We start from the raw sequence: 12,901 nt of genomic DNA, 5'->3' as shown, positions 1-12,901 counted from the left end.
AACTTGCTTTTACTTCAGAACATTAGATGAGTGTTTGAAATAACTTTCTTTTGTGATTGATGTGGCTTCTTGTCACAGAATGAGGTAGAAAATATATTATATACTGTAATAAATGTCGATTAGCAATGGCTTACAAATATATTTAATCATTATGAAAATACCCAAAATGGCTTTGAGAACACAGCTAAACTATATATAGTGTTAATTGTCCTAACTTCTCATCATTCAAAACACTACTTTTTACAGCCACGTCTTTGTCCATATTAGGGATTTCCTGGAATGCCATCAGTTCTATTACTTCTATGATGAATATGTGGATTTTTTGCAAGGGGGCCCTCTAGCTACCAGTGTGAATGGAACATACATTGCACATGCTTATTGCGCACAATAATGGCCATCCTATTTTGGTTACGAAAAGGAAAAAATAATACATCACTCAAAACACTTTTTAAGTAGGCATATATGCTTTTTCCATTGTACAGAAGTTTACAGGGATTTTTTGTTGTTAATTTGTTGCAAAAACTGCTCTGACGTGCCAAGCCATCGGAATCGAACCAAACCAAAAACCGAGGTATGTATTGAACCCTAGGCTTGTTGCATGTGTTCACTGAATGTAGATTTCAGAATCTTGCCAGTAAAGATATAGTTTATTTATAGATATCGCCTACTTTTCAAATTTTTCGCTACACTTTACACTTTTAAAAATAAAGGTTTATTGGCATCTATGTTTTCATAAAGAACCTTGAAAATCCATCCCAGTGGGCAACTGATATTAAAAAGCCATCAAATTCACATCAAACATTGACGTCAAATATGCTATTCAAAAAACCTGACATGACATTGATTTAAACTGAACATCATATTGGCCTAGATATACATTAAACCAATTTCAGTGTAGAATTATCTGCCTATTTTCCCCCAATTTACCACTTGAAGAATTTGCCATCCAAACTGAATTTGATGTTGCAGTATCTTGGTCGTCTTGACTAATATTTGACATTAAATTGATATCAAGGGGACCGCTGAGATGGAACCTGTTTTTTATTGCATAAAATGTTCTTTATAACTGGAAAGGGTTCTTCAGAATATTAAATAGTTCTTCATGCTAAGAAAAAACTGGTTCTTTTAAGGACTGCTCACCGAAAGGTTCGGAGAACCAAAACTGGATTTTAAATGCCTTTGCTTTTAAACAACAGCAAAACAAAACTTTTTTTAAGATATTTTATAGTTGGGAAGTACTAAATGCATATGCAGCCTTGCTAATTTCAAACTGTGGCTTCACCATGACTGGCTATAGAAGAAGGGCTTACTCTAACATCTGCCATAGCACCCATTTGCATTGTGTTGTGAACTGTGTTTGGAACAAAGCAGCACACAAAACAAAGCTTGTGCCGCTAGCAGCACTTGCGCTCATGTACTTGCATAGAGCGTATCAAGCCTCAAAACTGACAGAGACATCAAATCCAGTATTTCTAGGAGAGAGAGCATCTCACATTTGTTATTTGCAATCAGAGATGAGAGATTGCATTTCGCTTCTAAATAACGGTTGTAGCGATTATAAGGTGCTTCTAGGAGATGCGCTTGTTGTGCCAACAACATGAAGGCAATTTATTCACTTTCAAGAGGTGAGCGGGTATCTCTTACTGGTTGCAGAATGCTTCGTTTGTGTGCTTATAAATAATTGCAGAGGTTGAGAGGAGAAAAGAACAGCGCATTAGCAAAACACGCAGCAGAGAGGGACAAATGAAGGGGAGGTGAGCAGGGTGGGTTGCCAATTCCCACCCCTATTTCATTGTGTCCCTCCGCAGATATGGTTAATTCTCCTTGGCTCACTTTTTAATCCAAAGCCATTTCATTATTTACGCACACACGGCTGTCTGCTTCCCCTTCTCCTCGTGGTTCCTCTCCTGGGGAAGGAAACAAAAGTTAATTGAAATAAATGAACTGGGGAGTGAATCAGAGTTGATTACATCTGCGAGGTAGGAAGTGATGTTGATTACAAGTGCAGAGAGAGCGAGAGAATGTAGCTGCGGCTAATGAAGAGACATGCTTGTCTGTTGCCTTTACAGAAAACATCACAGTGCCTCTGATCCTCTCCAAGAAGACACTCGCCTCAGAACCCGAAAAATTGCATGCACTCCGAAGACAATGAAAAGGTCTCTTTAAAAGAAAAGCATTTTTTAATTTGCTCATCACTTTTTCACAAATACAACTGTCAGGCAACAGATTAGTATTATCATTCATACCTAAGAATAACTGTACACCGTCAAATTAGTAGCACAGACAATATGCAAAGGAGGGTTCAGAGGTCAGGGTGGGCAGGACTGAACTTAGTTTAGGAATAAGGATACTAGCCACAGCAACCAGGCCAATTAATACTTAGTCATTCTTGGATTGTCCAGTTAAAAAATTTGGTTGTTCCACATTATGTAGTTTCAAATCTTGCAACCCCTGTCAACAGATAATAAATATTTTGAGTTTTTATGTTTGTAAATAAATTGTAAAATGCTGTATTGTGTTTCATTTAATGTGCCAGTTAACAGATTTAATAGTTTGCTTTATGTCAGTTCCATATCTAACAACATCCTTGTCTTAAGTCTGTATTTTTGTCATGCTTACCAGTACCAATAAAGTTCTTAAATGGAGATAAATTTACTTGCAAAATGACACAAGAATCTTGTTTTAGGAGGAAAACTAAATGAATTATTTAAAATCTAAATTTCTGCCAATGGGGTCAGAAAAATAAAAACTCAAAACAAGATTATTTTTTCTTACACCACTTGCAACCAAAACTTGCTTAGTTGGGGGAAAAAAAAATGGTTTTGATCAAAATATGGTATGTCATGTACTGGAAAAGTAGACGAAAATACTGAGTAAAAATATTTCTGCAGTGTATTCTTAATATTAAAAATAATCAGTTTCTGTTTTCAGATTAGGTGATTTTATTTTTTAAACTGAGAAAATATAGTGTAAAATTGATCATCATTGCTCAATAAACAGTTTTGGAGGTTTCCTTTTTTCATTTTCAACCGATAGTACACCTTTTCTCTCTCTTTTTCAACCTCTAATGTTTAAAATGCATTTATTCTCAGCATTTTTGTGTACTATATAAATTGCCAATATATTATATACATATCAGCATTACATCATTGGCATGCCTGCTCTTTACAAATATATTTTGTGCCATATTGGCTGTATATTACATCACTTTTTTTCTTTTGAGTGTTTATCTCCCTCCATTAGTATTAAGCACCACAGATGTCTTCCCTTTCCCTACCTCTGCCCCTGAGACAACAAATTATCATTACACATAGCAAAAAAAAAAAATCTCTTTAGCACCACAGTGGGAACACACAACAAACAAGACATATCAACACACATACACAGCACACAATACTCTTGAGGTTGATGATAAGAAACTTGGTAATCACAAATTCAAATATGAATGTGGTTACATAAAAAGAGAAGCATAATTTAGTCAGTCTTCAGTGTAATGCTCGAATGACACCCCATCTCAATCCGACACAGTATTTTTCATTCATTACCACATACATATATGAAGCAATTCAGCTGTGTGAAGCAAAGGTTGATGGTCTAGCACCATGGAAACATGGATCACTGACAGGCAAAGACACTGGGCTGCCCACTAACAAGACAAGCAGTTTAAGTGAGCGGACTACTTTACATATTAATAAGCAGCTGGGCTCCATTTAAGTCATACACATAAACTGCTTTGCGTTTTGAAAAGCTTGGGCCTTACTTAACATTGTTTATGTATGAGCGTGCACTGATTAAAGATGAGTAACACTGCAAGTTTGATGCGACGGAATATCCAAGCGAGGAATTACAAACAGATCGGGGTGGTATTTTCTTGTCAAACTACAGTAGTAAAGAGGTAAAACTTTGCCTCAGCTGGCATCACATTGCAGTCAAAGCAGGAAAATGGGTCTGAGAAATATTTACTCTTCAATGTTGAAGCTGATCCCTCAAGTGGCAAATTAATTTCAACTCATTGCTATCAAATGAGACAAACAAATATGAGATCCCAGTCACAGGCTGTAAATTCAGCATATATGCTACGGGCTAAAACGGTCTGTGGCGCAGATGACAGACAAATGATGTATTTGTTTTTCAGCCGGAGCATTTCTGGGAACTCTAGTGGGTCACGCCTCATAATTTAATCCACAGGTAAGTACAGTATAAAGACAGACAGAAAACGAGATAAAAAAAGACTTCCCTTTGATAAATGTGCTTAGTTTGTCATGGTTGGCATCCTTGCGTAGCCACCATGGATTTTTGGGCTTTTGCAACCCATCAGATGTTCAAAAGTCATTTGGAAAAATGCCACCAAACCCACTGTCTACATATTGCGTAATAAATAGCATTCGTGGCCTCGTTTCTTTAGCTGGCGAGTCCTGTGATGAGGCGCTCGGTGTTAGCCATTAAAACACACAGGTCCAACATGGAAGCCAAACTTCTGGTTGTTATTCCCAAAGTCTGATACTGCCACGTCTATGAGCGGAAGAAGCTCTGATCGCGGAGAGTCAATCTGCAGCACGGTCCTCTCCTGCCCCTTATGTGTCTGTGGGAAGAAAATAAAACGTGAGCTGAAAGAAGGCTTTTATAGTGTATTTTTGTTCTGGGGTGAATTGCTGAGTGTATCCCTGTGAGGTTCTTCTGCTGAATAGAGCATTAAACTCCTGCTGAAATAGGCTTATTTGGTTGCTATTTTAGAATTAGCGTGTTCTGATTGTTTTCAGCTCCCCATTCTCCGCTGACGGAAGGCTAATTTGGTGATTCATTAAACTCCGAGACACTAAGTGTGGGTGTTTTTTTTTTCTAAGGAAGTGTTACACTAACACTTCCCATACAGACAAAATTACTGTTTACAAATAAACACATGGTGACAGAATAACCAGGTTCTTTAGGCACCCCAGAAAAGAGCTGCTTTAGATTAGCACTTCATTTAAAGTAGCGAAAACATTCGTAGAGGTTTGGCCTGCTTTTGATTTGCGTCATGATCAATGAATTAGGACTGTTGATTTAACTCGGGATTCATGCACAGATGCTTTTCATGAAAGATGCAGATTTAAACCCTGCAAATAAAATTATTCATTTATTTTAAATTCGTAAACCGGTATGAGGAGTTGTAACATTGCCAGTGCACTGCCGGAATGAAGATTACCAGCATGAGAAAGTATGAGTTCAGAATGCGCTGACGTAAGATGTCCACTCTGGGCCAATCCAAAGGCGCAGAAATTCAAAATTCAACAGCTCTTAGCCAATCATAACATTCTGACGCAGATGACGCATTTACAGTGTTGTTCGGTTTGAAGTTGTGATGTCTCTGTGCTAAAAGCCCTGCATGAATGTGAACATTTTGACCCAAAAACGTATTCAATTAATTAAAATTATCAACAAAAACACTGATTGCGTTTACCCATCCATGTTTACAAACCCAATGCCAGGAGGCATAGTTGTTTAGAGGCCATTTCCATTTAATGATGTCTCATAATTTACCTGTAATTTGAAACCGATGTGTGAATGGTGTTTTTTTCTGAAAAACGATGGAATGCGTTTGCCTGTGAGAACAGCGCATTTTTGAAATTTCCGGTAGTCATTCTTGTAATTTTATGGTAATTTACTGGTATTACTATGGGCTTACTTAAGAATTTGTCCAAAGTGGTCAAATGTATACTTGAGAAACAAAAGATGCATACAGTATAGCTCATTTCCTGGGTAGCCAAATATTTGTAGTTTTTACTCTTACATGGCTGATTTCTATTTAAAAATTGCACTATATGTTTGAGAGTGTCTATTCACAAACCTGTGAGGAAACTGGTTGTCTGACAAACTAAGAAAGTGAATACAATGTTTGTACTATTTAAATACTATTTATATTCAAAAGTTTTGGGTCTATAAGATTTTTTAGAAAGAAATCTCCTATGCTTTATAAGGTTATAGTTTTTTTTTTTTTTTTTAATGTTTTCTTTTGTAACATTTTTAAATATTATTTATTCCTGTGATGGTACATTTTCAGCATCAGTTCAATATCAAAACCCAAAGCTGCTTATGTTAATTTCATGAATAGAAATCTCCTCACCTGACAGCCATCATACAGTGCTGTGATAAAGGGCGATTTGGCTTGTGTCATCTCCTCGTCGTTGCTGCCACGGAACCGTACGGCAAATTGATGGCTGTGGCTCGCCACGTCGTACCAGCCAACAGAGTTCTGGCAGCTATAGGTGAAGGTCTGCGTAGCTGTGGCACTGAGAAGCTTCAGGAAGGTCAGCTGGACCACAGGAACTGGATTTCCATCAGTGTCAACATAGGAGAACTGCAGCAATAGGGAATCATGGGTAAGGAGCACTCAGCTTAATCAAAGACAGTTCTTTAGACATATTTATTGCAAGACATCCATACAAACTTGCTCACCCCCCCTTGAATGTATTTCTAATGAAGGCAGGAAAGAGTGACATCTGTCTGCCTAAATTTCCATAACAAGGTCAGATGTCACACCTTACGAATGAGCTCCGAGTGAAAGGCTTTAGCTGTTAGTCTCAAGCATCATTAATGAGTCAAGACGGATGGAGGTCGCTAGCGTGCTCTCTAGAGAGTTTGGCCCGAGGCGTTTCAGATAGAGCCGCATATAAATTCCATCATATCCCTTTTCCAGACCAGACATTACATTTATTTTTTTATTTTTATCAAAGACACACACCCATTGAGTGATGCATCTTGGTTGATTGTTTGACAGTTTAGAAAACCTCTTCCACCATGTTTTGCTGTTAATTTGAGAGTAAAAATTCTATATGACAACTGGTCTATTTATCGCATATGGCAGTATGTTTCTAACAAACTGTGGAGTGACAAAAATAATTCTGAGGCAAAATGTTCTTTAAAAAATAAAGGTGTCTAGATTTAAACTTGGAGCTGCATGCATGTTGACAGTCAGAGAGTTAAAAGATGACAGAAAAACATTTGAAGGGAAAAGCACCTGTTTGCCCTTTCTGTACTGGCTGTACCAACTGCCCGGTTTTTCTTTGTTCCAGGCGGCCAGCTTCACCTGTATTGAGAGATGAGAAGACAGATCAGACGTGTTTTTCTTCAGATTTCAGAAGGCCTGTTGAACTGAGACTGCAGGGAGACGTGTGTAGTGTACGTGAGTATGGTTTGAGAGTCACCATTTCAAATCGTTTATCAGGGTGCAGACAGGTCTCCCCCTCCGCAGTGAAGTTGCAGAAAACCTTAATGGAGTCTCGATGGCAGCCTTGATTTGGGTCAATCCAATATTCACCTAAGAGGGGGTGGATTGCAAGATCTCTTTAAATACTAATTTAGCTGGGGAGAATCACATGGGGCAAATTCCCTAAATATTAACTTTCAGTATTAAACACACAGTTATTTTCTGTGTAAATTAAAATCATTAAAGATACTGCTATCGCTATTTGCCAGGGTCATGTGAGTGGCATTCAAAATGTAGAATCAAATGTATTGCATGAAAATGAAGACATTCCTTTAGCTCAAACAGCAGCGTATGGCACTCGCAACACCAAGGTCATGGGCTCAATTCCCAAACAAGCATGAATTGACAAACTGTATGTTGCTAATGCCAAATGCATAAATTCCAACAACTTAAAGTTCAAAGAAAGTCCAATAAGCGCCATTTCCAATTACTGCATTCTGCATTTTTAAAAGCTTATTCTGGTATCTGGTGGAAAGTAGTGATTCTATATAGTTCCATTGAAGTTTGTCAGATTGTGGTAGTCTGCAGCCTCTTTTACAACCAAAGACTCTGAACTGACCTGCTTGATAGAGAATTACACTGTGCAAATTCTATTCAGCTTAGAATAGTGCGCTGTTGCTCATTTGCATAATCCATTCAGTGAACAGACAGCATGTGCAAATAAACCAAGATGGGGACAGAAATTAATTAACTAATTGGAAATGAGTGTAAAATTCCTCACCATCTTTGTATTCTGGATGACACAACATCAGCTCCTTGCATGTGCGGGCAGGACTCTCGAAGGTCCCGAGTGGTTTTCTCATGAGCTCCACCTCTGTTTTCATTGAGTTAAGTGAAGCGAACACCTCCTCCATGCCTTCTGGTTCATCCAGAGACTCGTCTGCCTGTAGGAAATCCTCCATGCTGAGCTGGACTGCTTCCTCGTCCTCGCTCTCTGCCCTGGCTCCGGCTCCTTGTCGGTTTGAGTGTCTCCTTCGCTTTTTACGTCCCTCTCTGAATGGCAGCGGCTCGATCATAGTGGCTGGTGGGCCCTAGAGAAACAGAGTAAGACATGAGGAGACAGGAAATCAGAAACAGACAGAAAATTAAGGGGACATTATGATGACTCACAGGTGGCCCAGGTGGGCCAGCAGGTCCTGGATCTCCTCTTGCACCGATGGCTCCCTTTGGGGGAGAGAAATAGAAACAGTTTAGTCAGGCATCCCTAAAACTGGCACTACCCTCAAAGGCTCCTGCCAACTCAGTGCTTCATTTGGTGATTCGTTCAGAGGGATTATCCAAGTTACAGCAGCAGGATGCAACTCATGCACTGACAATATCTTTCACTCAGGTTTCAAAACAGAGGCAAAAGCTCAGATCAAAACAAACAAATACCAAATAACAGAGCGAGGCTTAAACACAAGATTGCATTCAAAAATGTATACAGACCTGGTCTCCTTTAGATCCTTTCTCACCTATTGCACCCTACCAGTGAGAAAGAGAATGAACAGTAATAAAAAAACAGGCAATATGATTCCGCAAATACATTTAAACCTAACAGGTAACTTTAAAAGTAGTTGCTGTTCCACTATGAAACTAAGAGATAATCAATAAATAGTCTCCGGACCATTGGCTAACCACATCTGATGCATATGGCACACAAAAGTGGAAACACTTCAGGAGTTTCGAAGTCGACATCAGATTGGTTATATTTTATAGGATTTTCGGGAGATGTTTGTGTCGCGTTCTTTAACATTATGCATTGAAACAATGATGCTGTTGCGCCAAACCCCCTCACCAAAGAAGAAAGCCACCATGTTTACAACTGTGACAACAAGCACTTATCAGGATCAACTAAACGCTGGATTCTCAAAAGTATGTGAAATATTTAAAGTTTTTAGCATAGAATCTTTAAAATGCGTCTAAGAGTTTTACACACCGGTCTGTTATTATGGCAAAATGTCCATGCCCCGAAATGTGATGCTGAAATGAAACGAACTGTTGGTTGTTTGAAATGTCGGTCAAAGGCCTCATGGGCGGGCCTTGGCCAATGAAAGCTGCCATGGATTCCAGACCTTTAGCCATAAGTCGACTAATCTTTATTTGTTTTCTTTAGCTTTTGACAATGCTTTGTAAGTGTGTATGTCATATGTCTGTTTTTTTTTTTTGTTTTTTTTTTTATGTTTCTCTTTTATACTTTCTGTACAGCACTTTGGTTCCACTTGTGGTCTTGAAAGGGCTTTATAAATAAAGTTGAGTTTAGTTGAGTTGAGTAATCGATAAATTGAGTGAGAAAAAGGATTGCATAAAAAAGGGTAACTCACAGACAACCCAGGGAGTCCAGGTGGACCAGTCGGGCCTGGGGGACCACCAACACCCTATTATCAAGAGATCAAAATAACATTTTCTTTAAGGCCATCATTATTAAAGGTAGTTAAGGGGGGTACTGTATGTGTAACATCATCTCTATTGTGGCTACCGGTCATTCATGCTAACATTTGCCCATCAATAGACAAAAAAGATATTAAATTGAAATGCATCATAACTTTTAAGATATTGGTCATAGAAGAAAAGTATAGCTCAAAATCTACTTTTATAAAACATTTCTCTTGAACCATTCATTCATTTTCTTAGCATGTTCTCAGCGAATTTGTGATAGAGAATGTTCATTGCAGTTGCCTACTCTATTTCTAGATACATTATAATAAAACTCTTAAATCTAATAAAGACCTTAAATCTAAATATACTTAAAACCTTAAAATATACTATATAGTAAAAAAAAAAATGTATAATGGCAGGGATGTATACATACACCATCTCCTTTAGCGCCTTGTACTCCCTGATTTCCTGGCAGGCCTCGATCTCCTTTCTCTCCCATCTCTCCTGGAGGTCCAATCAGTCCAATCAGCCCAACATGACCCTGCAAAGAGAAGCAGAGCTAAAGTAGTGCTCCAATCATTACAGTTACCACATGCCATATTTCGCAAACAGAAAGACTTCACAATATTTCACAATGTGCACAGTGCAGAGAAGTTATGCTTTGAGAGTTTTATGCTTGGCTTTAGTGAGAGTTTGGCTTTAGTTTGGTTTCAATCTGGTTTCAGCTCTCTCAAGCTGTATTGTTTGGGTTATGTGAAATGAGCTTATGTGAAACGAGCACATCTATGATGCAGTCAGGTATCACACCTCACAATGTCAGGTCATACCTTATCCCCTTTAATGCCCTGATCTCCTTTCAGTCCTGGTAATCCAGCTGGACCCTACATAAAGCAAAGCCAGTCACAAAGTTCAATTTCATTTTGAGGCAGAATTTGCAACCAGTCCAAAATCATTTGTCTTCTTTTCTTAGATCAGCATTTGATACAGCTGTGGATCGATATGGGAGAGAAAAAAGTGGTGAAAACTCTACCATAGGTCCTGGGGGTCCGGTTTGCCCTGGGGGCCCATTCAACCCTTGCTCCCCCTTAAAAGGACCAAGCAGAGTAGTAGATTCAAGAGAGAGATCAGTAATAAGAGCCGGTTAAGTTACATTGTTCGATATCTGCCATCAATAGCAGAGTGTTACTGTAACATAGATGTGCTTAGACTCACAGCAGAGCCTGGAATCCCACGCAAACCCTCTGGACCAGGGTTTCCAGGGTGTCCCTGTGGTCCAACAGGCCCTGTTTTTCCCACTGGACCCTCGGCACCAGCAGAACCCTAAAGAAGATAAACATGACAGTTGTCCTCGTATAAAACTATGTCATGCTATATATGAGAGTTTACACAAATATTTATTATAAAAGACTCACCTTTGCCCCCTTTTTTCCCTGTTTCCCTTCATTTCCCTCAGGACCTACATGACCCTGTGTAGAAGGAGACTAGTGATTAGATTACAGAGTTTTTTTATAGTATGGGAATCATTCAGTAAACTAGCAAATCCCACCCTCCGTCCAGGTGGCCCGGGAGGGCCAGGCTCTCCTGAAGCTCCTGGGGGTCCCTGTTTAAAACAGAATATTTACTTCAATTAGTTTCAGTATCATTATATCCACATCTCTAAGTGCTTGAATACTCTACTTACAGCTTTGCCAGGTTCGCCATTATCCCCTTTAGCTCCCGGCCCACCATCAATACCCTACAACCACAAATTATATTCAAATCAACATGTGAAATTACCATCAAAATGTATCAATCTTGAACCTTGAATTGATGCAGGTGTTGCTGCACTTACATTAGCACCTGGCTCTCCAGGGGGTCCCGCGTCTCCAGGAAATCCAAGGGGACCCTATTGAGTAAAACGGATGGTGTCAGAGTAAAAATATCCAGACAGTTTCAACTATGGGAACATTTACTCACTGGGTGTCCTTTGGGTCCATCTGATCCAGGTGTGCCTCTGATTCCTGGGGGTCCTGCAGCCCCAGGGGGGCCAGTATCACCCTTCTCACCCACTTCACCTTTCTCTCCCTTGACATTAAAGCAACAGGGTGCTTAGTGATACATGGGCGATCAAAGACTAATGAGAAAAGAGGTAACGGGAAGAAATTACTTACAAGGGGGCCAGTTTCACCCACATTTCCTGGATTCCCTGCTTCTCCATCCTCTCCCTAGATAGATTGCAAATGAGACAGACAAAGAGAAGAAAAAAGAAAGAAAGAAAGAAAGAAAGAAAGAAAGTGACTATCCATCATACTTTGGCTTATATGTTTACGTAGTTATAGAGGCAGCTCCCTCCAACAAATAAACACAACCTCTGCCATAAATCACAAAAACACTTGTACATATACACAGTTAGAGAGAGGTCTACCTTTTCTCCCACCATTCCTGGCTGGCCCACTCCGCCCGGCATGCCCTGAGGACCCTTGCCACACAGAACAAAAAACTAAGTCAGTTTCATACATAATGCATGCAAGGCTGTCTCCTCTACTTGCAGACTGTTGACATTACAGTGATGAGATTACAGACTACCGAGCATGGTCTCTGTGTATATGCCATCATATTTTATTAAGGTAAAACGCCATATTGTTCAGCCTTCTCCTGGCTGAGGCGTTTATGGCTGCAGTGGCTGAGTATGAATATCTCGAATGAGTCTAAACTGAAGTGGCTGCCCTGGTCTCTGGAGTCTCTCTGTTGAGTGCCTTTAAGTGAGGTGCACACATGAAGCCAAATAGAAGACCAGCACAAGCATACTGGACGCTTTTTATACGAAAGGTCACAATGAGTCCTGGTGCACAACTCTTCTCTCCCGCTCTGTGAGAGTGCTGGCATACGGGTCATTGCCGCGTCTGTCTCAGTTCTCTTACTTTTCAATTATTAACACATTGGAGATGTTCAAAGGCGGCCATTAATAGAGGTAAATATAACTCCCTCTCAGGGATGATAGTCTAATATTCCTTAATCATTCATAGAGAAGTAAATATAACTCTTGCAGAAGGATCATATCCCACTTCTTGTTAATAATTTAACGCTCAAAATCAGCAGAGGGTGGGCAGAAAGAGATATGGGGAGGATGAAAGTCTGATGAAAGGGAAATGAGGCGTCGTATGTGACTTCATAACAGCCAGGGGGGGGTTAATCTGTGGCACAGCGGAGTGTTAATACACAGGACGGGATCTTTGGGGTGGTGAAACAAGGACTCCTCATTATGTCCCAGTAGTACTTAGACGACAGTCCCTAATCAGTGCTAATCTACTGTCCTGC

At 39.6% G+C, this 12,901-nt stretch overlaps 1 protein-coding gene across 1 annotated transcript in view; it reads right to left on the bottom strand.

Moving 5' to 3' along the window:
• Positions 1-2,161: 2,161 nt before the first annotated feature.
• Positions 2,162-12,901, bottom strand: part of LOC127953270 (collagen alpha-1(XI) chain) — a 53,706-nt gene continuing 42,966 nt past the window's right edge. The window contains exons 49-67 of the mRNA XM_052552287.1: positions 12,009-12,062; positions 11,755-11,808; positions 11,561-11,668; positions 11,436-11,489; positions 11,286-11,339; positions 11,151-11,204; positions 11,017-11,070; positions 10,817-10,924; positions 10,635-10,688; positions 10,432-10,485; positions 10,038-10,145; positions 9,550-9,603; positions 8,675-8,710; positions 8,357-8,410; positions 7,968-8,277; positions 7,185-7,297; positions 6,998-7,066; positions 6,104-6,337; positions 2,162-4,582 (exon numbers count right to left, since the gene is read on the bottom strand). Coding sequence (XP_052408247.1) covers positions 4,436-4,582; positions 6,104-6,337; positions 6,998-7,066; positions 7,185-7,297; positions 7,968-8,277; positions 8,357-8,410; positions 8,675-8,710; positions 9,550-9,603; positions 10,038-10,145; positions 10,432-10,485; positions 10,635-10,688; positions 10,817-10,924; positions 11,017-11,070; positions 11,151-11,204; positions 11,286-11,339; positions 11,436-11,489; positions 11,561-11,668; positions 11,755-11,808; positions 12,009-12,062 — 1,773 coding nt within the window. The 3' untranslated portion in view covers positions 2,162-4,435. The remainder of the gene's footprint in view (positions 4,583-6,103; positions 6,338-6,997; positions 7,067-7,184; positions 7,298-7,967; positions 8,278-8,356; positions 8,411-8,674; positions 8,711-9,549; positions 9,604-10,037; positions 10,146-10,431; positions 10,486-10,634; positions 10,689-10,816; positions 10,925-11,016; positions 11,071-11,150; positions 11,205-11,285; positions 11,340-11,435; positions 11,490-11,560; positions 11,669-11,754; positions 11,809-12,008; positions 12,063-12,901) is intronic.

The sequence above is a fragment of the Carassius gibelio genome, chromosome B3, assembly GCF_023724105.1.
Source record: "Carassius gibelio isolate Cgi1373 ecotype wild population from Czech Republic chromosome B3, carGib1.2-hapl.c, whole genome shotgun sequence".
In the NCBI taxonomy this organism is placed as follows: domain Eukaryota; kingdom Metazoa; phylum Chordata; class Actinopteri; order Cypriniformes; family Cyprinidae; genus Carassius; species Carassius gibelio.
The sequence above is the reverse complement of the archived record's forward strand: the minus strand, read 5'-3'. Positions and strand labels throughout refer to the sequence as shown.